Raw genomic sequence first — 27,212 nt, 5'->3', positions numbered from 1 at the left:
TGTGTGTGTGTGTGTGTGTGTGTGTGTGTGTGTGTGTGTGTGTGTGTGTGTGTGTGTGTGTGTGTGTGTGTGTGTGTGTGTGTGTGTGTGTGTGTGTGTGTGTGTGTGTGTGTGTGTGTGTGTGTGTGTGTGTGTGTGTGTGTGTGTGTGTGGCAGGGAGCTAGAGAGATAGAGGCAAACTGACAGAGAACAGAAAGTACATGTGTGTGCATATGAAACGGTTGATTTTCTCAAGGTCCTGACTTTGGGAGCTCTTGGGAATCGCACTGCTAAGAAAAGCCGGAGAGCTAGTTGGAGAGCAGTGTGCATCGCTAACCTCTGACAGATGGAGATACAGGCTGCCTATCCAGCTCCGCCACAGAATCACATTTCAATCCTTCCCTCATATTCCCTTTTTTATTCCAAATTGGCTTAAGATGTGCCACCTTGTCGCTCCAAAGGCGAAAGGGCCTGGTTTTCCCAATTCAGTGGATGGTACTGGCACCCCATATTTGGCCTCTAGATGACAGAATCAATTTACCAGCATCAATGTGGGACAAGATAGCTCTCCCCTGCTGTTTGATGTCTCTTAGCTTGTGTGTCTCTGAGATTATTTTCACACGTGTTTGATGGATTCTATTTATTTCTGTTGCCCCTGGCTGGGTCTTTGAAACACCAGGTGCTCACTGTGCAGAGGCACACGCATACATACAGAAACACACAGAAACAGACACGTTGAAGGCAAGTTTTGCAAATAGAAGCCACACTTTGGTTGCGGCTTTGGCATTAAGCCAGCAAACACTCGCATCTTTCATCTGGAAGCAAAGCAATGCTTAATTTCTAATACAAGACACAGAACATTCTGCAAAATACAGCATGTACTTAGCTCTCATTTACTTGACTGCAACAGTGTGTACATGAAAGAAGCTAAGTATGCAAATAGAGTTGCAGATAAAAACACAACATTCAAGTGGCATGTAAATTAGTATTTGCGGGAGACTTTGCATGCTGGGTATGCTTTCATGAAAAGAAAAACATAATTATAATGAAGAAGAAAACACATTATTTTCTATCTCATCAAGCTTCCTGGTTTTTTTATCACCCAATTTAGTCAATGTTAACAGTGCAGTCTCTCTAAAGGCTGTCTGGTCAGTGTCATATAAACTGCAATCTCACACAAGAGGTGAGACAACTTTCAGCTGCGCTCTTAAAAGCTGTTCCAACATGATTCCTGTCAATAAGCATAAAAATCATCTGGGGGGGGCGGTGAATACATCCATCATACCTGAAGCATTTCTAGTGGCTGCAACTGCAACACAACCAAGACAGAGACATACTGACAGACCCAATGACTGCTTCCTTGTGCTCCTTCTGTTCACTCCGACTGCCAAGGAGGACAAATGCTCTTTCTGCTGGTACATGAGACGAGTGTAGCACATGTGCACATAGTTGGCAGGATAGAGCGGCGTTCACACAGGAATTGTCACCAACAGACTGAGCCATGTTCTGGCACCAACTCCTGCTACAGTTTTTCCTCTCCTGTTTACCGAGATTAAGAACAAACTGAGTGGGATTACAGACAGCTTCACTTGACTTATCTCTTAACTTCCCTCTTGTTTACAATGAACACAACAAGTGATGATAATCAGAGTTCTATCAAGGCAAAGATGTAGAATAGGTATTTGAATTCAGAAGACTAATGTCCAACTAGTGAACAGCACATAAGATTGTTATCTTGTTATTTCAATCTAAAACTTAGCGCTGAAGGACTGGGTGTGTACAATTCAGCTGGGTTCGGGATTTGGGCCAGGTGGGAGTCCTTTTGCTTATAGCGATCCTGACTAGAGCAGGCTGACTCATGTCTCTGGCTGGAAATCAGGTCTTAATAAAACATGATGGCCTGCATGTCTGCATCCTGCAACTCGCAATATCTACTGTGCTTTGCCATCTCTGTTTCCATTTCCTGTATCTAGCAGAATGCAGTCTACCAAAAAAATTAATCTGATTCAGTCACAGTGTTCAGACTAAGAGTGTTAATCCCACAGGACTGGTCACATCTTGTTCACTCACCTCTTGCAGTTCTTGTTTTTTTATCCCACTATACACATTCTGTGTTGCTGTGCCCCAAAGCCTTTTCTCAGATATGCCATCCATAGCAATATTCTCACTGTGATTACTCTCCTCGTCCCCTAATTTTTTTCTCTCAAGGCAATTTCCCTTTTCTATGTGCCCTCCCTATCTTTCCACACAGAGACAGACTGACCTTAACACGTTGAGAGAATGTGTGTGCTTAAAATGATACAAGTGGTGACACTGAGAAGATGTAGAGGGCAAACATCCATAGCAGGTGGACAAGGAGAATTTCTAGAGATCAATAACCTCTGTCTTGGAAAGGAGAGGTCAAAAAAGATCTTGTTCCCTCGTACCTCAGTATTACCCTGCAAGTTACTGGGCTATCTATGTTTTCCCTTATTGTATTTAGGTCTGTGGACAGAGAGCTAAGACCGGGGAAGTGAGTAGCATTAGCTGTGCATAGGCAAAGAGGAAATGCTTAATTAATTCCATGATCCTGCAGGATTACTTGAAGATGGTAGTATTTGTCATACTTTCATACCCTTCCTCAGCGGTTATGGGAAAGCAGTATTCATTATTGGACTGCAGAAATATCTTAGTTGCTTGATTTTTATGGAGGGCTATTCTACGTTGCATTTCTAAACCAATTGGGTACACCTGCATAGAGTGCGGCTCTATATTTTTGCTTATACTGTAGCACCAAATCTGCATTGTAATTATTGTATAGTGGGGCACTAGAGGCTATTTAGTGGACCAGGTTTGCAGGGAAAGAAACATGATGCTTCATTAATACTGGTCTATGCTGCAATCACAAGAGCACACAGACTCAGGAAAACTCTAAAGTGTCTTAGAAATAATGTCAGTACTGCAGATATAGAGCATCAGATAAATAAAGCATTACATAACTGTATTATGTGAAAAAGGACATGTAACTAAATGGCTCGATGCAATGACAAGCTTCTTGTGGGCAATTTCTATGGTAGACTGACAACACAGTTACACAAGAAGCGTTCTGCCAAGAGAACCTCTGTCTAGGCCAAATGGCCCTTTGCCAACATACAGTGGGGCAAAAAAGTATTTAGTCAGCCACCAATTGTGCAAGTTCTCCCACTTAAAAAGATGAGAGGCCTGTAATTTTCATCCTAGGTATCTGTACCTCAACTATGAAAAAATCCAGAAAATCACATTGTCTGATTTTTAAAGAATGTATTTGCAAATAATGGTGGAAAATAAGTATTTGGTCAATAAGAAAAGTTCATCTCAATACTTTGTTATATACCCTTTGTTGGCAATGACAGAGGTCAAACGTTTTCTGTAAGTCTTCAAAAGGTTTTCACACACTGTTGCTGGTATTTTGGCCCATTCCTCCATGCAGATCTCCTCTAGAGCAGTGATGTTCTGTGGCTGTCGCTGGGCAACACAGACTTTCAACTCCCTCCAAAGATTTTCTATGGGGTTGAGATCTGGAGACTGGCTAGGCCACTCCAGGACCTTGAAATGCTTCTTACGAAGCCACTCCTTTGTTGCCCGGGCGGTGTCTTTGGGATCATTGTCATGCTGAAAGACCCAGCCACGTTTCATCTTCAATGCCCTTGCTGATGGAAGGAGGTTGTCACTCAAAATCTCACGATACATGGCCCCATTCATTCTTTCCTTTACACGGATCAGTCGTCCTGGTCCCTTTGCAGAAAAACAGCCCCAAAGCATGATGTTTCCACCCCCGTGTTTCACAGTAGGTATGGTGTTCTTTGGATGCAACTCAGCATTCTTTCTCCTCCAAACACGTCTAGTTGAGTTTTTACCAAAAAGTTCTATTTTGGTTTCATCTGACCATATGACAATCTCCCAATCCTCTTCTGGATCATCTAAATGCTCTCTAGCAAACTTCAGACGGGCCTGGACATGTACTGGCTTAAGCAGGGGGACACATCTGGCACTGCAGGATTTGAGTCCCTGGTGGCGTAGTGTGTTACTGATGGTAGCCTTTGTTACTTTGGTCCCAGCTCTCTGCAGCACATTGACTAGGTCCCCCGTGTGGTTCTGGGATTTTTGCTCACCGTTCTTGTGATCATTTGGACCCCACGGGGTGAGATCTTGCGTGGAGCCCCAGATCGAGGGAGATTATCAGTGGTCTTGTATGTCTTCCATTTTCTAATAATTGCTCCCACAGTTGATTTCTTCACGCCAAGCTGCTTACCTATTGCAGATTCAGTCTTCCCAGCCTGGTGCAGGTCTACAATTTTGTTTCTGGTGTCCTTTGACAGCTCTTTGGTCTTGGCCATAGTGGAGTTTGGAGTGTGACTGTTTGAGGTTGTGGACAGGTGTCTTTTATACTGATAACGAGTTCAAACAAGTGCCATTAATACAGTTAACAAGTGGAGGACAGAGGAGGCTCTTAAAGAAGAAGTTACAGGTCTGTGAGAGCCAGAAATCTTGTTTGTTTGTAGGTGACCAAATACTTATTTTACCGAGGAATTTACCAATTAATTCATTAAAAATCCTACAATGTGATTTCCTGGATTCTTTCCCCCCATTCTGTCTCTCATAGTTGAAGTGTACCTAGGATGAAAATTACAGGCCTCTCTCATCTTTTTAAGTGGGAGAACTTGCACAATTGGTGGCTGACTAAATACTTTTTTGCCCCACTGTATATGGATCCATAAAGGACATTAGGAATATTGAAATAGCACCTATTTCCTATGCAAAGATTTACTGGTGTTATGTTGACCTGAGCTGATTCAGACGTAGATGTAGCTTAGCCGTTTGGTGCTAAACTCTTCTGTGAGTTCTGATTAAATATTCTTGGTCCCACAGATTAGGATGGTCAAGGACAATAAGGAGATTGCTTGAAAGCAATTCAGTGTAAAACGGACATTTTAAATCGTTAGTTTCCTAACCACATTTGACCAATTAATAAAGATTGCCTTTGCACCAATAGCCACTATTACTATTGTTCTATTGCAGTAATGGTGGCAATTAAAAGAGCATCACAGCTCCAGAATATAAAGTTTCTCAAAACAAAAAATACAATGGAAGTTGTAACAGTGGCCACACTCACACTCATAACAAACAATTAAGAATTAGAATGACAATTAAGACTTTGCTAAGGTTTCATAAAAACATTGGAAAAACAACTGTCTGAGCCAGAGAGGAACGCTCCCTGTTTTGAGGGCTATTTCGGTTTGAAACCCCTCAGGAGGGGAAGCTGCCATTTCCTCTCTGTCTCCAAGAAGAGCAGGTGGTTAATCAATTACGTGTTATCTCCAACTGCTGAAGCCCGACGGACCCAGACAGACCAGACTGACACCCACACACATGCCCAAATGGACGGACATCAACAAGCAGATCGACAGGCTGACAGTCAGAAACACAGAGGTGTGACCAGATACGTACAGGTGGTTTAGAGGACACTGGACAGGTATGGGTGAAGCATCAGCACAGATAAATAGGAAGACACAAGCAGGATGCCTGTCTGTAGATAGAGCTCGCTCGCCTGCCTGCCTGCCTTGAAACATTTTGATCATTTGACGGCCAATTACTCTGGATTCAGGCAGAGCAGAACAGAAACTCACACTTCACTTCCTAGGCACTCGCAGATGGCCCTGCAGGCTGGATCTGCACTGCCTGTCTTCACTCTACCTGTCTACCCAGCTAGCAATGCTCCCTCCTGATATGGGTGAAAAAGCAATGAAATACGGTGCTTGTTGAGGCTTTAGAGGAAAAGCATAAGGGATATCAATTATGTATTGAAGTGCCTTCCCACTCCCTCAATTAAAACATCAAAAATAACAATATAACCTAATTGCCAGATCCCTAAACACATACTGTACATAAAGAGACATGTACACAATATTCTTTGGTACAAATTCAGCATTCCTATGTCCTGTATATTTTTAAGTGATTCCACCTTTACTTTTCGTTTTGTTTTGAAGTACAATTACATTTGTTTTTCAATCGCCTTCCTTGTTGTGTAACCAAACTTTTTCGCATACAAACGGCCTTTGTGTTTGCTTAAAACAGCTGCCATAGCTCTTACACTTTCCTGAGACAATCAGAAAATCAAAACATTTTCAGAGTGGTGTGATGGCTTGACATGCCACAAAAGGCTGTCAGTGTATGAGTGGCACTGAAAGTACTTTGAAATGAAGCACTGCATGATGCATGTCAAAGTCACACTCAGTTCTATTCAACTTGTACACTTGTGATTATTATTTGCCTCACGCTTGACACTTTGAATGTTCAATTAGGCACACATTTAAATAACAAAAGTATTTTAAGTGACACTTTTATAAAAAAAGATATATAATGATTTATTTTTTAATCTGAATATTCTTAATAATGCAAAAATATGGCATTTAATCGAAGGAACTAAATCCTTAACGGAGAGCAGTTCATGTCGTCCGCTTAAATAAACAGTATGTGTGAATTTGAATCATTCTCAGTGTTCTTTTCTCAACTTTTGCTGCACAATCTGGTACTCACATTTTGATCAGAGTTCTCAGATATATAGCTATGGTCAGAAAGATTTGGGTTCAAAGACAAGCTGCAGTTATGGAGTAGCGCTGCCTAGATGAGTAGAGGTAAGTACAGTAACATTATGACATCACTTACAACATCAAGGCATAATACTTATCCTTTAGATGACACCATAATATATTATAATAATCAATATAATCACTATTAATGGTGACTTCTGTGGTGAGCAACAAAGAACATCAGTAAGTTATGTATAATAAATCCTTTCATTGATCATCTACATTATTAATGTATCAAGCATGAACAAAATTTAAATAAATAATGGGAATAAATCCTCCTATAGATTTGTTGGTTTTGGAACTTTCCATTATGAGTGGAGCATTGCTTTGAATTCTCATGCAAGTACAGTTAACATTATGTCTAGGGGCTGCAAGACTAATGCTAAATGAAAGTCGAATAAAAATACCTACTGCTTTACCTACCTACATTTTTATGTGGACGATACCGTGATGTATTGTGCAGGTCCCTCCATTAAGGAGGCTGTTGTTAAAATGCAGGCTGTTTTTAATATTATTCAGACTCAGCTCTCTGAACTAAAGCTTCTTTTAAATGTTGATAAAGCTAAGGTAATGCTCTTTTCTAAAGCTAAAAAGACACCAGAGACCACTTTGGATATTGTTAGGAAGGAAAGGTACTCGAAGTGGTTCCCTGTTACACATACCTTGGTATCTGGCTTGATGATTGCCTCTCTTTTAAACTTCTGGTCGATAATCTGCTTAAAAAGCTGAGGTTTAAGCTCGGTTTCTTTTTCAGAAACAAGTCCTGTTTCTCACTTGAGGTCAGGAAAAGGCTAGTCTCTGTGACCTTTTTACCTGCTGGACTATGGTGATCTACTTTTTATGAATGCACCTGCCCAGACCTGCACAAGTTAGATGCCGCCTATCACAGCGCACTGAGATTTGTAACTAACTGTAAAGCATGAACTCATCACTGTACCCTGTATGCCAGGGCAGGTTTGTGATCATTTGCTTTATGGAGGCTCAGTCACTGGTACATGTTCATCTATAAAGCCATGTTGGGTAAACTCCCATCTTACATCTGCTCTCTGATCACACAGAGAGTTGCAGGTAGCTATTGCCTGAGATCACATGATGTGGTTTTGTTACATGTGCCAAGTACAAGGACTGACTTAGGTAAGAAAGCTTTTATGTGCGCAGCTCCTCTTGCTTGGAACAGTCTTCAAAAAGATTTGAAACTGAGCAAATTGGTTCCACTGCCTGTTTTAAAGCTTGGATAGGTTCAAGGTTCTTTATTGTCAAACTAACATAGCGACAGAGTAATTATGTCGTTGGAAATCTTAGGTCACAGGCTTCTCCAACAATGCAACAGAATAATACAGATAAGCAGACAATATTAACCAATATTAAAATATACTATATTAAAAGTAATACAAAAAGAAAAATGTTTTTTCTTTAAAAAAAAGTGAGGAAAAAAAGTGGAATAGTGCAATATGAGTCTATATACAAGTTATTGGAATGATATATTAGATAATAGATACATAATTACTAAGTAGCAGATGAATGTTATGAAATTGTTTCAGCAGGTCAGTTGTTTAACAGTCTTATTGCCTGTGGGATGAAACTGTCCCTAAGTCTGGTGGTTTTAGTCCGGATGCTGCAGTAACGCCAGCCAGACGGCAGCAGACTGAACAGTTTGTGGCTGGGGTGATGGGGGTCTTTTATAATCCTGAGGGATTTCTTCCTGAGCCGCTGGGAGTAAAGGTCCTCCATGGATGGCAGCTCCGTCCTGGTGATGTTCTCTGCAGTTTTCACCACCCTCTGTAAAGCCTTACGATTGAGGGCGGTGCAGCTGCCGTACAAGGTGCAATGATACTTGATACTGTTGGTACTTGTCAATGTCGCTAGGTATGTAAATGTAACCCTGTAAATATGATGTCCTTTATTGTTTTATGTTTCATGTTGTAACCTACTTGCTGCCATGTTGGGCAGGTCTCCCTTAAAAAAGAGATTGAAGATCTCAATGGGCCCACCTGGTTAAATAAAGGTTTGAATGAATATAAATCCCTAAAGCACTGCGCCTCATTCCCTTTTCTGTTTCTTCCATTCACATACCTCTCTTCAACCCTTTGACCTTGTAACAGCATTACCACAAATGTCTTTTGCAACACTGGTCTTCCTATGAAATATACTCCCCTGAAAATGATATGAAGAAGGTATGATAAGATCATTATCCCCCTCTATGGTTCTCTCTTTCTATGGTGCTTTTTATGTGGCAGGCTCTCTTCGACAGGAGATATTTATCGCCATTTCTGGGCCACTGCACAGAGCTGAAACCCTACATGCGATGGAGGTGTGAGTTGTTCTGCACCCTGACCCACTGAAACACTGCAACTCGGAGCCACTGACAGTCAGTGTTGGGTGTAACAGTAATATATTACTTTTTGCTGTAACGAAGTAATGTAACGCATTACTAATGAAATGTGGGTAATATATTACCCGTTACAATGCTCAGTAACGCAGTTACAACACATTTTAACCCGAAATTAAATGGTGTTTTGTTTTTTAACAATGTACTAACATAGCGAGACATTCCGACACCAGACAAATTGTGCGGGTAGATTAGTAAACCTGGTGTTTACTCTTCAGGCTTCGCGCCGGGATCTTCGGGCAGTTGAATGGTATGCACCCTCTATTCAAAAAAGAGAACGGAGCGAAAAATACTAACAACAAATTGTGTCAGGTGCGCGTGACCTGCTCCGCTGCGCGAGCATCATTTCCAAAGTGCTTCCACAGCAGTGACACACATCTGTGGATAATCATTTATACGAAAATGGTTAAATCAACCATCACTAAACGCCAGCAACACTGCATCTACTGCAGACCGTAGCAACAGGTCAGATGGGGACATCACGTGACCCTCCGTTGTGGACACTAGCTTACCGCCTGACTCGCCGCCCTCAACCCCGGAGCAGCACTCTTCGTCGCCCGAAACTACGCCGCCCCTCTGCGGCCCGCAGGTGCCAGCCAGGATACCACGGCAAAACAGAGCCTGCCCAGGTAAATCTAAACAAGTACCCGCCTGTACAGTGGGGTTAGGTGGTCATTTTGCAGCTCGTGGTATACAAATAGACAAGGGCTAGAATATGTGAAAATAGTGCCATATTCTGCCATGCCTGTAGAAATGTTGGGTCAAAAATAATGCATATACAATAGCACAGATGCCTTCACCACGAATGGCTACAAAAAGATCTCATATCCCAAGCTTATCAACAAGCTAATGTTGCAGCTGAAATGTTCTCCAGGTCACAAATTCAACCTCACATGATGATGTGATACCAGTTTTCAAGGACAGTAAATGTTCTCTTCCCAGAGTATATGATGGGACCAAGGTGATGTTTAGTAGGCTACATGGTTTTAATAATACTTTTGCTTTTCAATGTTTGCCATTTCAAACCATGAGCTGGTTCAAATAATATTTGCCTTGATTTACAATATGTTCTCATTTGTTTTATCAGTACAGTTTTGAAGCTTTTGTGCTTTTCTTTGCCACAGTCCACTTTGGACTGTATGAGATATTTCAGGATTGCACTAAAAGTGCACTCACTTGAAATGTTCTCACTTGCTTGGTTTCAAAACATAACAAATGCCATAATCTGTTCATGGGGACCATCAATGCTATTTTTCATTGCTGTTGCCGGTCACTACTGCTCATGTAAACTTGCTACTGCTGTAACCTCAGAGGCACCCTGAGTCATTTTGTTCTGGAACCGGGCCTGTACACGGCCATATGCTAAACACACTACAGAGCCCATTCCGTGTCCTGTTAGTGTTTACTTCCTCTCCGCCTTCTTCTGGTGATTTATCTGACGTCCAGCACTCCGTCTTTTAACCTCTTTTCCTTTCTCTTTCTTGATCCTCCTTAGCAACCTTCATTATAGTCCTTGACAGCGGTCTGTACTGTATTAACAACGTGTCACATGTTAAGAATTTACAATCAGAATCGAGTATTCAACTAAGCCGTGTAATACAAGTTGTTAGTAGCCTAAGGGCCTACACAGTTGTTATGCTATACCACATCGCCCTTCATTGGATGTATAATGAGCTGCACTAAACTACATTTTAGCATTTAAAATACCTAGCCATTATTTTGCGGTTATTTTGGTGAAAGTAACTAGAAAAGTAACTAAAGTAGTGTAACTCATTACATTTGAGAGACAGTAATTTTGTAATGTAACTTATTACTTTCAAAAGAGAGTAATAAGTAATATGTAATATATTACATTTTGGAAGTAACTTGCCCAACACTGCTGACAGTACGTCAGTCAAAAAAAATCTACATCTTAAGGTGTTGTTAAGCCTTAAAATGCCTTTATTTGAAATAAAGTTCAAGTTTCTGCACCAGTGAGAAGTATATTTTAAATATATTACCTTAGCACCAAAACACTGCACAATGTTCTTTTCTAGCAGATTGTACTCTACTACTACTAGACATGTATCACAGCGACAGTGATTTATACTACTTGCTTTAAGAACAAGATAATTATGTCATTTAGATTACTATGTATTTCACCGGAATATTCTCTTGAACGTACATGGTAGGTAATACATAAGCGCTTAATGATTTCCTGTTGCTGGAAAAGTTAAGACAAATTCAAGTTGTTGCCAGAAAGCCCTTTATTGACCTTCTAAGTTATGGGAACAAACTTTGCAGTGTCATTGACAATGAAGCTGTGTATTTTGACACTGTGCTATTGTGGGTCTGAACATGGCTTAATACTCCTCTCTGCCAATCAGTTAACCCTTCAAATGATCAGAAGTGTTCTTCCTGTTGGGGCGTGATGACAGTAATAGCTATTTTGGTTTGAGTGAAAGAGACAGATGAAGCAGCCTTTGGGCGTTCCTTGTAACGGAGCACAGGGCTCAGAGGGAAGTCAGCCGTGTTTATCCCTCTGGTTATCTAACTCTTTCCTCCTACTGATGATGAGGCTCTGGGGTACATGCTGCTTTAATGGGAATACTGCACATTTCACATTCTTCATTTCCTCTCTTCTTCTGTACCAAAGTTCTCTACTATTATGTGTCCTCTCTTCCTCCCTATGTTTGTATGTGTGCCTCCTTCAAGCCTAGCTCTGGAACAGTATTTCCACAGTGAGGGTTTGTTGACAGCTAACCTCCCTCGTATAGCCTTGATGCTATTGGCAGGATCTCACAGCGAGTGCCAAGGCTTTTACACCGTAATGCTATCAACAGTGGCCCAGCCGCAAGCAGCACCCGCAGCTTTCAGCTTATCTATAAAGCCCAACCATTCGGATCCCACCGACCACAGGGCAACAGTGGCGTCCATCATGTAGACGTCATTTAAAACCAATCTATCACTGGAGCAACATCATTAGTGAAGCTCTACACATCAAACACGAGCCTCCCCTCATTCAAAATCCCATCATGTAGTCGTTTGACACGGCCATTGAAGACACTGACAAATGGGAAAACAATGAAGTGATACTGCCAGGGACTTATGCCAGGGATGAGGTTGATTCTCTATAAATACAAAGCATCGAGAGACATTAAAACTAAAATAAAATGGTATTTACAGTAAACACACAAGTCTATGTCTATACAGATGCACGGCTAAGCTTTAATAGTTCAGGTAAGGTACAAAATATGTATATTTAAGAGCCACTTTTCTAGTTAAATAAATTATGAATGTAGGTGTGAGAGAGAGGGAAAGACTTTACACAAGCAGCATATTCATTTTGTGGTGTGTTTACCTGGAGGCAAGCAGGCGCTCGGCCATGTGGTTTGTTGACGTCCACAGCTACAAGCTGCCACCCCCCAGCAGCGTCTTCATGGAACATCTGTGGCACAAGGACAGCACATGAGGGGCAGAACACACACACACACACAAATACAAGCACACAATTCAAAGTACTGGACAAAACTCAAACACATCTGCCCTTTGGCTACATTTTCATAAAATATCTGTGGCCACAAAATAAGTTGAAGGCAGCATACGCACTGCTTTTACCCACACAAATACAGCATGATAGATGCTAAATACAGTGTTGTAGGCCTAGGGACCTAACACCAGAATGATAAACAAACCTATACCAGATCAGATACTTTCACACTCACGCAACAGCTCTTTCATGAATCAACCATTCTTTTTAAACATGAACTTAGAAATAGCACCAGTATTAGGCTCGCCTGGTAGCAGGTGTTGCTGGTGTAACACGCACATGCACATGATGGCGAGCTGAATACTAACGTTGGCACAGAATCATTTATTATTTGTTTGACTGTGAATGTAGAAAAAGGCATGGCAGTTCAATCATTCAACCACTTTGCCAACATTGTCATTATTCTCGTCGAGTAGTAGCTTTCCCCCACTCTGTTTTATTAATACTGTATACCTGTCAATATGGCTTCACATTTGTGCCCCATCAATAGTTTGTATTGTCTTTTAATTTATATAACATGGCAGGTCTACAACCTCGGCCGCAAACAAACATAGTTGATATCATTCAAAGTGGAGAAACATTAAATTCAACCTCGAGATAAGCTCTTAATTACAACTCTACTCATCAAAATATGGAACAAAAAGCCTAAATCTATGAGACAAAAGTGGATTTATCCATTGTCCTTTTATCAACACAGTTAGGATTTAGCCATCTTTATTAAAAGCCTCGATAATCTGATGGGGGTATAGAAAAGTCGAGGCATGGGGAGAGTGTCGTGTGTTTCGCTCTCAGGGCCACATTATACCAGCCTTCCTCTCCAGGGTATACGAGGAAGGGAGCATATTGTTTCAACCTTTGTGATTGACAGTAAAGTGTTGCACCACAGCTAATTAGTTTTTCCGCCTCTAAGATAAAGATTAGGGCATGACAACGTGATAACAATTAATTTTGATAATGGAAAGAAAGGCTAATTGTTTTCAAGGTCAGAGCATTCTGTACATGCCAATGGCACAATCCTGTTACCCTTCATGAAAAACAGAAGTTTATTTCGACTTACTTTAAACAAAAAAAAAACGTAATATGCAAAGGAATGTAAAGGGGAATTGCCATGTGTCTCTATTATAATAAAACACCATATGTAGTATTCTACATCCTCTTCGTGAGTCCAGAGTAGTCTACCGTAAGCGCGGAAGAGGCAATAAAATGCTCGCCAATTCAAGAAAAAAAAAGCATTCTATAAGGACCAGAGTAACAACCACTATTATACCCAAAGGAACATTTAGAAGACAGATAAATGTCTTTGCCAATGCTAATCACTAACATTAGTGAAGGCAGTGAAGTTCGAGCGATGGTGAGAAATCTTTGAGCATTCATAGTTGTATATTCATAAGCTCTACAAAAACTGTCAAACTGTTTTATTATCATTGCTTTCCCCTTACCCAAATCACTTCTTTGTGACATTGAATGTATGTTAGGTCTATAAAGTCTGTCAGTATTCCTTATTATCTCCCACTATTATATCCCTCTAGTGTGTATCTGTCTATGGCCTTATCTTAAGACAATTTATAAGCAAGGATAAAAAAACAGCACAAAGCACCTTTTGAGGTAATATACTAATGTAATTTCCTTTTAAAAATCTATTGCACAAAATTAAGCTTATTCAAAAATGAAAATGTAAATTGCTTATCAAAATAATAAACTCTTTATAAGATCAACACCTTCGTTAGATAGCAACACTGGATAAGTGACAGGGAATGACGGAGGGATGCAACAAAGATAAAATCATTCATCCCTTCTGCACTCAAACTTTTAAATTCTTGAAAGGCTTTTAACTTGATTATTTATTTATTTATTTATTATTGTGATACTATGAACTATTTATAGTGTACATTGGAATGATCCACATCTGTGCTCTCGGGTGTATCTGTGTATTTTCTTCCTGTATGTTCCTGTACATGACATAAGCTGCTGCTCATAACCAATTGCCTCTGGCGGGATTAATAAAGTTGTTGATTGATTGAGATCCCTAGACAGATTGAACCTAGGAGGTTGCGGTTCATCAGCGCCTTAAAATTATGCAGACAATCTAATCTCAAGTGTTTTTGGAGAAATTAAACATGAATGCTTCTGAGGTGGATCAAATAAGGATACATACAGTAAGGCTGTGCAAAACAGGGGTAAGCTCACATGTCCTTCTCCCCAGTCACACACTCTAGTAGGTTCTGAGTATTATTCCAGTTACACCAGCCCAGCATACTTCCAAAGAGATCTTACTTGGAAGAATGTTAATAATACTACCTGAATGTTTTTAGTATTCTTTTTTTCCAAGCTCTTTGAAGAGGTCCAACCTCCTTTACATGGCCCACAGGGTGACCCCACACACCCCGAGACATAATGTAATTGCAGCCACTTCCATCTTCAATCAGATGCATTCAGTTGCTGCCCAGACCTCATGACATTTAGAGCATTGTCTGATTGGTAAATCAAGAGCTTACCCTTCAGGCTCAGCTTGCTCTTTACCATAACAGTCCTGGGCTGTTGGTAATACAATTATCTGCTCGTCAGTCGTTCGCTTTATTTACTTACTTGTGAACAAAACCATGTGATACCTGAAGTTCCTCAACCAAGTAAAAACATTTAACCTTGGAGGGATCTCCACCATTTGCATTCCAAGAGGAATTCCATGGCTTCATAATTGGAGGAACTGACTGTCCTCCCATTCCCACCTGTTTCAAACCCAGCCGTTTGTAATGGTCTGATAAAACCAGCAGAACTCCAGAATTGTCCGATGCGATCCTGCATTCACCAAAGCAGACATTCTCCACCTCTTCCAGCAAAGCAGAAATCTGCAGCACCCGAAGGCTACCCATTTTGAAGGCATTTATTGATGACTATGCACTCTTAAAAAAGCCCTTCCTGTCAAAATGAGTTTGTGTTAATTCCTGTGACTATTCTGAATTCATGCAACTTTGATGAGCTGAACTCTGATGAATGGACAAATTTGTTTGCACTCCCAGATGACCAGCTTTAAAGAAAGCTTATGTTAAATAAATGGTGAGATCAAAGTGCCACATACAGTTTTCCATCCATGTGGCATTACTTTGTCCCCTTGAGTGTGTGTGTGAGTGGAATTGTTGTACCTGTGTTGTAGCCGTTGAGGTTGTACTGCTCCTTGACCCCCACATCTGCTGAAATTGCACTCTTATCTCAGCAAATGTCTCTATGATGACGGCAATGAACACATTCTGAAAAGGAAAAATAAAGAGAGAGAGTGAAACACAGACAGTGAGAGAGTGTTGTGACAATACAAATAAATGAGCAAGTTGAGTCCGTTTCTTCACTTCCTTTCACTATCTGTGACCTGATATTCCTTCTCTCATTAGCCAGAGAACATTCTACTAACAAGGGGAACTCATTATGTCAGTGGGTGAAAGATTAGGCAATGTCATGTCAATTAGCATAAAACCTTTGGGTGTTTAACTTTCCCCTGCTGCCATGTCATGGGAACGGAACGCATCATGAAAAGTGCATTAGAGAGAGAATGGCTCTAACCTTGACAAGCCATGCCAAGAAGAAAATTAGCGTTATAAAGTAGAAGTAGGAGCGCCAGCGTGGGAAACTGTCAATGGCTCTGTACATGAGGAACACCCAGCCCTCCTGTGATGCAGCCTCATACACAGTGAAGATACTCGTACCTAAACAAAGAGACACAGAGCAGTCAGAGAGATGTACAGAAATGTTGTTATTGAAACAAGTGTCAGTATCAGTTTCTTGCTTATAGCGATAATGTCTTTGATCTTCACACCAATTATCATGGCAACCCTCAAACTAAGCCTTCCGAAAAGACAATACTTTCAGTAAGGACTAAAGAAATTGTTACAAATAAAGTACAGTAAAAAAAAAAGCTAAAGTCCCCTAGGACAAAGCTTGAATAAAAAGGCATTCGTGCATCCCCGTTCGGTTCTGGCGAATTCCTGGATACCTATTGAATTGTATTTTATTTGTATTTACTTGCACATCTCAAAACATTCTCTTGCACTATTTTATCTTTTTCATTTGTTTTATGTCCTATGTATATTCATGTTGCACTGTTGGATGAGCCTGTGACTTAAAGGTGGGGTAGGTAAGTTTCAGAAACCGGCTCGAGATACACTTGTTATATTCCATGGAATGCTCTTAACATCCCGATAGCAATGAATATCTTAAGTGCTTTGACAAAAAATCCATAAAAAATGGCCTACCTGCCTGTCAGCCTTCCATCGGGGCACAAACTTATCTCGTGCCCTCATTGGTCATGTGCGTGTTCGTGTGTGTTGGAGGAGGGGCTCTATAAGGAAGTGGCAGATTTTCTCCGGTTGTGTATTTTCAAATTCTAGCGATCTCGAGCCGGTTTCTCAAACTTACCTACCCCACCTTTAAGTGTTTAATTGCCATAACTACACTGTAGCTAATGTGCACATGAGAATAAAGCCTTGAATCTTGAATTGAATCTTGAATCTTCAAATACTTAAAAAAAGAAGAAAAAGGTCAGTCCTAAGGCATTCATTAGCTATGCAATCTTCTTTTGAAAACTATTGAAATTGTAATATTTGTTTTACATCCAGTCATTAAGCCTCTGAAACTGTTTGTAGACCCAATGTGTTGGCCAGCCTCACACTTTGAAACCCTCTGCAGTGAAGTAACCAGCTGCTGACAGCAGCTGTCAGGGGTAACTGATAAACAGCTGGTGCATCATTAACAGTATACTGAATTACCCAAATCAACTATTAGGCAGCTCATGTCATTGTTTTAACATAATTGTAACGGTTCTGAATAACGGCCTCTGCGATTCTGTGATTCAGGGCGATACTGATATAGCATAGTTGGGGTATTTATATGAATAATTAATTTCCCCTGTGTGGATGTGAATACATATATTAAATCTGACTGCTTAATAAACATAAAACCATTCCAATCAATTACTTCAGATGGTCAATAATTAATAATCAAATGTATTACATAATATCTTTTTAAAATAGACTGTAGCTTCAAAGTTAAAGCTACTATTTGGAGCTTTTTAATGATGGTTTTGTAATACATTTAAATTGCATTTTATACTGCGGTTCGCTTGCACTATATCTTAATGTTTTTAATGGTTTTCTTGTGAACACTTAGAATTGCCTCGCATTGAAATGTGCCGTATAAATAAACCTGCCCTGCCTTGCCTTGCATTGATATTTATAAACTGTATTGATAAATACATTTAGGCTATAAATTGAATTTTGTGTTCCATGCTCCATTCCATAATGTCTAAATTAGGGACTGTTTACTGTGAAGCTCTCACTCTCCTTCACGGCTATCTAAAGATTAGAGGCACTGCACTGTGCACTGACGCTGGATTGGAGCTCCATTCAGCTGATAAGAATGCAGGATGCTGCTGAATGCCACAGCTTTACACCAGAGAGTTTTGTGTACGTGCTTGAATGCATTACGTGTGTGGGTGTATGGCGGATACCTAGTTCATTGAAGCCACTATAACCGAGCTCCTGTCGGCTGAGTCCCAGCTTCTCCAGGTCTTTGCATTCAAAGCCATGAGGACACTGGTAGCCCTCTCCATCGGGGGAACAATGGGTGTCTGGGATGGCCAAGCTGTTCCAGGTCACATTACTGACCCAAAGAGGAAAAAAAACCGTTATCAAAAGATATGTACGCAATGAAAACACAGATGTAATGCAGTGGTTCACAAGCATTTTTGAGTGACGCCTCCCAACCAGAATACTCAGGTTGGTGATTTTTCCCCTCCCAATGCAAACACGTTGATTGTTCATAAACTGGCTCCATGCTTTAGCCCCACATATAGCAGTGGATGCACTTTCAGAGAGAGAGAGCATGTGCTGTAAACTGGCATAAACAGCTGATTCTATGTGCCTACTTAAGCTTAATTTGAGTGATTATTGTTAATGCTCTGATTAAAAAATGTAAATATATCATGCGTTGTTAGTGATGACACGTTTGATCTGTTTCAACTGCTAGTACCTTAGGCACTGTAGATTTCTAAAGTATTCAATGATTTCTTCTCTCCCCCTGGCCTGCTGTAAATCCTGCACAGACACACTTTGACTCACAAATACACTTATTAACATCGATTCTAGGGAAGATTATATCACTGGTACAGGGAATATAATGTAAAACCATTCCCTAGTCTAAAATATGTTAGTTTTAATGTCCTTTTTTGTTTTTCCCCACCACCATCTGGTGACTTGCAGCAATAATCTCAATACAAATAGAGCTGTTGACAGCAAAATGTTACTTGTGTGAAAATATTATAAGAATTAAGGATTGCATAATGATTTAAAGGACAATCATTGATCAAGTAAGGGGTGGGAATTAATAAGCATTTGCTTCCTCCTACTCCCTTTCGGACACATGATTTATTATTATTATTAATATGAAGACATTTTTTGTTTTTTTGTTGAATATACAAATATTACCATGAATGTGGATAAATACTGTATTATAACAATACGGTATTCTGTTTTTCACATTTGTTATTTGTTATTTTTTTAATCTGTTCGAAATAAAGACAGAAAGAAAGAAAGAAAGGATGATTATACTTAAAGGAAGGGTAGATAAGAATGGAGGAACCAGCTCGAGTGCACTAGAATTTGAAACTACGCAGCTGAAAAAAATCTGCCTCCTCTTTACAGAGCCCCTCCTCCAACACACACGGACGCACACATGACCAACGAGGGCACGAGATAAGTTTGTGCCCCGATGGAAGGCTGACAGGCAGGTAGGCCATCCAGTTATTTTAGCCGGGCCGGCTCAGATGATTGGTCGTGCTTTTTACAGTACCACTGCTTCCACAGATGAAATGTTTTAATGTATTTATTGTCAAAGCATTTAATATTCATTGCTATCGGGATGTTAAGAGCATTCCATGGAATATAACAAAAAGTGTTTCTGAAGTGAATTACCTACCTCACCTTTAACTCTATAATAAAATCAGGGATTTCAAGGCAAAGGTTCAACATTTATGGCTGGTTACAATAAATATATGTATTATGAGCAAGAGAAACACGCAAACACACACACTGCCCTTCTCCCTCCTTCTCTGTCTCCCTGTCTTCTAGCCTCAGGTGTTATTCCAGGAGCTGCATGATTTCTCTAATGAAAATTAATGCCTTTAAATTGGCTGCCCAGACATTCATCCAAATTTTTTATTAAGGGGTAAAGGACCAGAAGGGATAATTTATTGCACACATCACAAAGGGCAATCAGAGGCGTAGTAATAAATCAGATAAAGCGTGTTATGCTGGGCTGTATAACAACTGTATCTTATCAAAAATATCACTTGATGACAAAGAGGAGATAAATGAGGCATCAAATGAGAGACCAAATGTCCAGTCATAACGTGATATTAATAATTTGGTGAGTCAAATGAAATACAAAGCATATTTGTGATAAGACATTATTTATAATTGGTTTTCTGAATCTCTTATTTGATCAAACTAAATTGCATGTGCAATGCTTTGCATAATTAATCATTTGGGTTCATGTCAACAACCTCTGCCCACCTTGGCTTAAAACACCTCTTGCTCTTGATGCTCCACTGCCTCAGTTTAGTAAATGAATATATATATAATTCCCAACATCCTTTTCCTAAATTCTCCATTCAATTTTAAAACAAATAAGCAGGAATAAACATGTTTTTTATGTGACAAGGATATGCTCATACTCTCTAAAGTGTCACTATTAATCGGTTCAAAATATCTAATCAAGACCTTCCTTTTTAGAATAATCCTCAAGCAAAAAAAACACAACTGTACGGTTCAGTCACACCAATTCAAACTGCAAGTAACTACGTGTATTATCTGTTCTATGGAGTTAAATCATCCAGACGAAGAGATCATACTTAGTTAACTAATCAAAAACCCTCAGAAAATGTCTTCCCTGGTATTTTTACCCAATTTCCATTATAAATACCTTCTATGTGAAAAGCTAGTTTGGCTTTGACTTTGTGCCAGAGGCATATGGCAGAGAGAGATTAGGCACATCAGTCCTTATGTGACATATTTCTAAAATACCCCATCAGGCGCATGTATATACGAGGGATTTATGAAAAGGAGAACAGCAGCAAAAAAATGATACGTGCAGCTGCCAGGCCACTTATGGAATGATGTTAAAGAACTACGTCAGAGCTATAAATGTAACAATGCCGTGTGCCATCTTTTCAGCTTCTAATGGTCAATGTGTGTGATGTCCCTCGAGTGCTTCGGCACTCTCTGGGTAAGGAGAGATATATGGGTAACTGTTGAGCAGAAATGAGCAGAATACAGAACAAAGGCTGGTTATTGACAATGTAGGAAATTGTAATTATCATAATGAGTTTTAGTTCTACCTCCAGCCGGGTGCATTAACCATGATGGTGGCTTTTCACATATTTTGTCTCCATAGGGATGCCTGTTTTCTGTATCATATCCTCATTCTCAAAATAAAATCCTTCACAAATGTTTTTAAATACTACTGATTTTGCAAAGCAATGTTAATTCTGCCACACCAGTATCACATCTCCCCCAGTGCTGGTACTCAGCGGTTTCTACAGAATGTCAACGTTACCACTGGTGATTTGATTGAACTTCAGTCAAATTGTTTAATTAATTAGTTTAACCTCATTCAATTTTTAAATAACATCACTTTGTGTCCCATCCTACCCTGAAGATGTTGTCGTTTCTGTTGTTTTAATATGTTTAGCTCAAAGTAAACAAGGTATTCGAGCAGTTGGCTACTGAATATAGCCACTGTACATTTATATAATATATATTGCATGTTAAACAATGCAACTGTTCAAATGTAAGGATTGCAAGTGCAGATCGGCCAATAGAAGCAAATGAATGTACACTTTGTATTTAAGCTGACTTAAAACATATAGTTGCATGATAGGACATGACAAGCACAGGCACGGAACAAAAGAGCCTGTGGGTATATATCATATACCGTACTTTTCGGACTATAAAGCGCACCTGCATATAAGCCGCAGCAGCTAAATTGTCCGTTCTATCTTGCTCTCGTTCTGTCTCTCGGTTCCACTTTTACTTTGGCGCGCTACCTGTCTCACTCTTTTCCGGCCTCCAGCTTTTCCTGCTGGAGCCCGCCGCTTAAAGGTGGGGGGCGCGGACCGGTCATAGAGCCCATAGAGTTAAAGGTGGTTAATTTTACCTGTAAAATCCATAGATTTAGGAGGTTCCCTAGTGGACGTTAGCTGTACAAAAAAAATGGGGGAAAAAGTCACGGCTTATAGTCCGAAAAGTACGGTATTTCATTTTATATGGAATCAGTCAACTGGGTATAATGGCAAAACTAAGAGGCAAAGTTTTTCTTTTAAAAGTTTCAGATCATTTAATGTAGTGTCTACATTGTGCACACCATGTTTCACATAGGCAGAATGTAAAACAAGCTACCACCTCTGCAAACCAATTTCAGCAACTCACAAGTGACATAAAGTTGCAAAAAGCCTACGGGGGGAAATCCTCCACACTGATGAGTGAGCCTAAAGTATATTTAGTGGGTTATCAGTAGCTGTATTCATAGACCATTTATGGTATGATCAAATATGCTTACTGTACCTGTGAAGTGTTTTAATGATCTCATATATATGTGATGACAAATAAATGCCCAGAAGCATTCAGGTTAATGTACGCCTGAAACGTATGGTACCTTAACAATGGTGTAGTGCTTGGATGTTTGGCAGTTATATCGGCCCTAGTCTATCAACTGTAATAAGAAAGACACTCAATGTATAGTATTTCGCTTTTAGCTTCTTAACGATCTTCGTTAACCATTATTGCTTCCGTAAATACAAACTCTATTAGAGCAGGGAAAGGCAGCCTCCCTCATAGGTATTTAAAGGTGTTCAATAAAAAGCTAAAGGATGACAGGAAGGTATAGTTGCTCAGTTGAAACAATTAATAACAAAGCCGGCATCAAAAGTGTCACTTCTTTGTAAGTGGCTCTTACCCTTCTCCCGTGCCATTGATGACACAATGGAAGTTGAATGTTCCAAACATTTGAACACCCAGAATTCCATAGAGCAGGAGAAAAAACAGCAGGAAGATGGAGACACTCCAGATCTGTTCCCCAGATCGCCTGCAAAGCAAAAGAGTGGAACGTGTAATAATTTCACATGTAAAATGATCAATTAATTAAAAGGGATCATAGCAAAGGAAAATGTTCATGGAGTTCTTTTTTACTTGAGTATGTTGGTGATGCGGGAGCGAGGAAGCTCAAAGCGAAAGTAGATCCTGAAGGCCCGGATCATAACGAGCGCTCGGGGGATCCTCAACATTCCCCATGGAGACATCTGATCCACAAGATCTGCTATTTCAAACACCTTAAACAAAGAGAAAGAAATTGTTAAGAAGAAAATACTAGCTGAAACAATTACATTCCTTGGAAGAAAATAAGGAAAACAATTGCAGAAAAACCTCTAATTGTAAATATTGCAATATACCTGCAGGACCAGGGACACCCAGATGAAGAACACCATGAATCCATCAAACATACACCAGCGATCCTTCACATAGGAGTTATCCCCCTGTGCAGAAAGTAAGAGAACCAGGAGACGTTAACACAAAGCCAACAATGAGAGAACAATTGCAAGGAATAAGAGCATTTATCATAAGGACCGTGTTTTCCAAAAAGCTGATGTATTCTAACAATTAGAACTAGACATTCTGTGATGTTTTAAGACTTTAACAATGCTAGCCGATATGGTTTTTGAAAATTCTTCTTCTAAGAATCTAAGAGAAAGCCTTTGTTTGATAGAAACAACATATATCAACATAATCTGAATGAAATGTGCCCATTATGACAAACTGACCACTTTATTCCATCAAAAACAAAACAATGATGAAGTGTAAACAAACTGAAATGTTAATGGAACAGCTCAATTAGACATGCTTAATCACCACGTACAGAGAGAGAGAGTTTCTGCACGCTTTTAGGGCTCATGAGGAAAGGCTGCAAATAGGAGGGTGTTTTCTGAGACACTCAACCATGTTTGATTACAGACTAACAAGAATAAAAGGATGCAATTACTCCAACACTGTGTGGATCTGTTGTTTTGTGCGACAACTAGCTGGAACAAAACCTCCAAGTTTCAATCAATTAGGTTACAAACACAGTTAGAAATCCAAGTTAAATTATACTTGATATAAAGTGCTCAAAAAAGGACTGTGTTTTATCTGCTTTTAAGAACTAAAAGGAACTTTAAAAGAAAGAAAAGAAAATGTTCCAGTTGTCATGATGTTTTCCTGCACTGGTGATTCTAATTCTGTGTCCTCCAGTGCCTCCCTGCTTGTTATCCTTGATTTGCCAATTAAGCTGTCCACTCTTTTTATGGTAGTAATTATGGGCCTTTCATCTGCCAGCTGTCTGTTCCTTGATGCTTCTATAAAACATCATATCTACCTCAAATTTCAATTGTGTTGATGTATCTGAATTTACAGCTCAAAACAACAACTAATAAGGTTTAATATAAAGTGTCACTTAAATCTGATGCATCAACATGTGCTCTATCAGGTCTCAACTTGTGCAGTAGACCTTTGTCAGCTCACTACATTTTGCAAAAACTGTCTGAGCGGTAATTTCTAAATGGAAAATGAGCACTTCAGTGTCCCGAAATTGTCTTCTGCTAATATGCACATAAACTCGGATGGTGATGAATGATTTGGTTTAGTGTGCCATGCCAGTTCCCCGTCTCATTTTGGCAGTTACACTCAGTTTAATGTCCCATAACTTTTCCATAAAGTTTCATCCTAATCCATACCTTTTTTTATTATCTTTTTTACACACAGACACAAGGACAGAATGTACAATTTCCCGCATACTGTATATAAAATCCCATCTTGGCAAACATAATAAAACATTCTCTGCTGAAATGTGTGCAATATAAGAAGGACTTAATGTGTCGTACTTAAGTCACAATGAAAACGTGTTCCTCTAGATTCATTGATGTATCTTTGTTCCTCTTTTGGCACTTTTCAGCTAATTATTTGTAATGTAGAATGTACAGAAAATAAAGTTTATCTTGATAATTGTATTTGAGGAATGTGACTCTGACAGTAGCTACCTTGATGATTCCTCGGATGTGCATCTTGGCGATCATCTCAGATGTGTAGAGGAACATGAGCAGAGTGTCCAGTGTGAAGGTCACATACTGCAGCGGAGGGTAATGTTCGAACGTCTTTGGGGTGTTCATGCACACAGAAATAACGCTGATGATAGCACAGGCCCGCAGCAGTGAGTGCACCCACTGTGGAAAGAGAAAAACAATGCTTTATTTCTTTGCTATATTCCCTTCCTGGAATATTCCAGCTATTAGTATACGCCTGCAATACATTTTAAGGGAAGTAAATCAACAAGTGTGACTAAAAACAAATAAAAGATCTGGCATGATACAGAAATAACATTGTGTTGTGCTGACCCGAGCCCACATGGGACTACACTCACTGGTTTGTTGATCCAGAAGATATCAGCGCTGTCTGCCAGGGTCTCGTCCGGCCCAAAGTCGGTCATGGGCTGGGCCTCGACCCGTGAGCTCTGTTTCCTCTTTAGCATGCTGGGGCTGGCTGTGCTATACAGAGAGTGGATCTGACAGAGAGGGAGGCCAACCAAACAGTGAATAAAGCTCAATGAGGGGAACAGTCTGGCTGTATCCAAGTCTGGGCAGTGGCCGTACCACTTACGTTCACCTCAATCATGTTATTATGTAAATAAATACATTTGTAATGTGTACTTTAAGCAGCTCAGAGGCACTTGGCTGGCCACATTAACAGCGACTGACTTGAAATACCAGTCCACTTTCGAATAAAAATTGTCACTCAACAACTGATATCCAATATTTAAATGGAATATTTATGAATTAAATACCATGTGTATCAATAGTTGCTTCTGGACATAATTACATGTAGCTTTAAGCTTCACTATACTGAAATATATCCAGAAAAATAAACTACCCTGACTTGAATTGCCAGAACTTTTAAAGTAAACATGTGTTGCATTGTTGAATGGCCACCGTGATACACAACGTAGCACACATGGAACACAGGAAGAGTGTATTCACATCTCCAGTGACTTACCATTTGGTATCATCATATGAAACACCAAGGCACCAGTAGATTGTGCCGCGCAACCTACTGTAGAATGTGAGAGGTGTGTGTTGCTGTTACCTGTGCATATTCATGTTTGTGTGTGTCAGTGTGCATGTGTATGCAGAAAAAGAAAGGTGTACAGGCCGTTTAAACAAAATAAAACAAGAATAAATGACACTCTGAATGGAGACAAAGCGCACATACCAAAGGGAAAAGTAAAGCTGAAATTGCTCCAGCACTGCACATAACATGCGATCAGGCATACCCTGTAAATGACACACAACAGTTAGTCAACATCATGGTTCATATGGTGTACAGTACACTACCCACATCTACAGTATGCTCATAGAGACAGGAATGCCCACCACATCTGACATCAAGGCATATATGCGACACACTCAGTGAGTGAGTGAGTGAGTGAGTGAGTGAGTGAGTGACTGAGTGAGTGAGTGACTGAGGTGTTGTGGAAGGAGAAGATGGGGTGGAGGAGGACCAGGCGACTCACTGTGAGGCTCCTCATTGGTGCGTTCATCCCCAGGTCACAGAGGGGTGGAGAGACCAACCAGAGAGAGAGACTAGAGATGCAAAAGGGAGAATGTCCTAAAGGCCTGGAGGTCCTGTGGCAGCAGTCAAAAGAGTGTAAAGAGGGGTGAGAGAACATATTCAGAAGTGCTCCAACATGCAGCTTCAGCACACATCTATGCAGGATAAAACATATTTTCTCTCTAACCTCCAATGTTATGTAGCCATGCTGATAGTTTGGGTTATGTTTGTTGATATATCTTCATCAGATTTCTCTGACTGGCACCACCCCAATAAAATGTCTGAAGTATTCTCAACACATTTGATTATATCTCTTTCTGGAAACTATACCCCTTTCACTCTTGGTATTTCACAGCAGACACTGCCAAAATGTTTTCTTTGGCAGAGGAGTTCAATGAAAACCTGTAAAAAAGTAATGTTTCTTATCCAGAGTAACAGACAAAAAGGCTCAATGCCAATCCCCTTCAAGCAATGTTGAACTATCTGAATGGTTCAACTTTTCAACAATGGCTAGATATGAATTTGAGAACATTGTGTGTTTTGTTATTAAGATGGACCAAGCTTCAATAAAACAGCACAGAAGTATGATTACTTATAATTAAACATATAAGTAAACATATCTAATCAAACAATACATGCAAGTTGTATAACAAATAACACACAGAATTAGAAAAAGAACATACACCTGTACATCAATTTCCTAGTACCCTGATGAATGAGTCACTGCATCATGAGCACCAAGGTTTTAGATGAATTCTTTGCATAAGCACCTAGCGACTCAAAAACCTTAACATGTACACATGCAACACATATATTACCTAAATAAAGAACATACAAACTCACCAAAATGTATACTTTTTTTTAAATGAAAACACTTGAAATAATGATCTTTAAACAAAGTGATAAAAACGGAATGGTGCAAAACCTTTGTTCACCTTTTAAAAAGTAAACCAAGCATACTAACTGAAGTACAAGAGCTATACAACTTGGATGAGAGAGCAGAAAGAACAATAAAAGTGTATAACCCCTGTGTC

The 27,212-nt window shown here is 39.9% G+C and overlaps 1 protein-coding gene across 1 annotated transcript in view; it reads right to left on the bottom strand.

The window, feature by feature from the left end:
• The window catches only part of nalcn (sodium leak channel, non-selective), a 74,646-nt gene that overhangs the window by 42,519 nt on the left and 4,915 nt on the right, over positions 1 to 27,212 (bottom strand). The window contains exons 2-12 of the mRNA XM_034110594.2: positions 26,141 to 26,252; positions 25,840 to 25,901; positions 24,995 to 25,135; positions 24,615 to 24,797; positions 22,995 to 23,078; positions 22,735 to 22,874; positions 22,502 to 22,630; positions 18,000 to 18,151; positions 16,058 to 16,200; positions 15,646 to 15,750; positions 12,317 to 12,403 (exon numbers count right to left, since the gene is read on the bottom strand). Of these exons, the coding sequence (XP_033966485.1) occupies positions 12,317 to 12,403; positions 15,646 to 15,750; positions 16,058 to 16,200; positions 18,000 to 18,151; positions 22,502 to 22,630; positions 22,735 to 22,874; positions 22,995 to 23,078; positions 24,615 to 24,797; positions 24,995 to 25,135; positions 25,840 to 25,881 (1,206 nt within the window). The 5' untranslated portion in view covers positions 25,882 to 25,901; positions 26,141 to 26,252. The remainder of the gene's footprint in view (positions 1 to 12,316; positions 12,404 to 15,645; positions 15,751 to 16,057; positions 16,201 to 17,999; positions 18,152 to 22,501; positions 22,631 to 22,734; positions 22,875 to 22,994; positions 23,079 to 24,614; positions 24,798 to 24,994; positions 25,136 to 25,839; positions 25,902 to 26,140; positions 26,253 to 27,212) is intronic.

Source organism: Pseudochaenichthys georgianus, chromosome 21 (assembly GCF_902827115.2).
Source record: "Pseudochaenichthys georgianus chromosome 21, fPseGeo1.2, whole genome shotgun sequence".
NCBI classification, from domain to species: domain Eukaryota; kingdom Metazoa; phylum Chordata; class Actinopteri; order Perciformes; family Channichthyidae; genus Pseudochaenichthys; species Pseudochaenichthys georgianus.
Note: the sequence above shows the minus strand (reverse complement) of the source record. Positions and strands in the feature narration are given on the sequence as shown.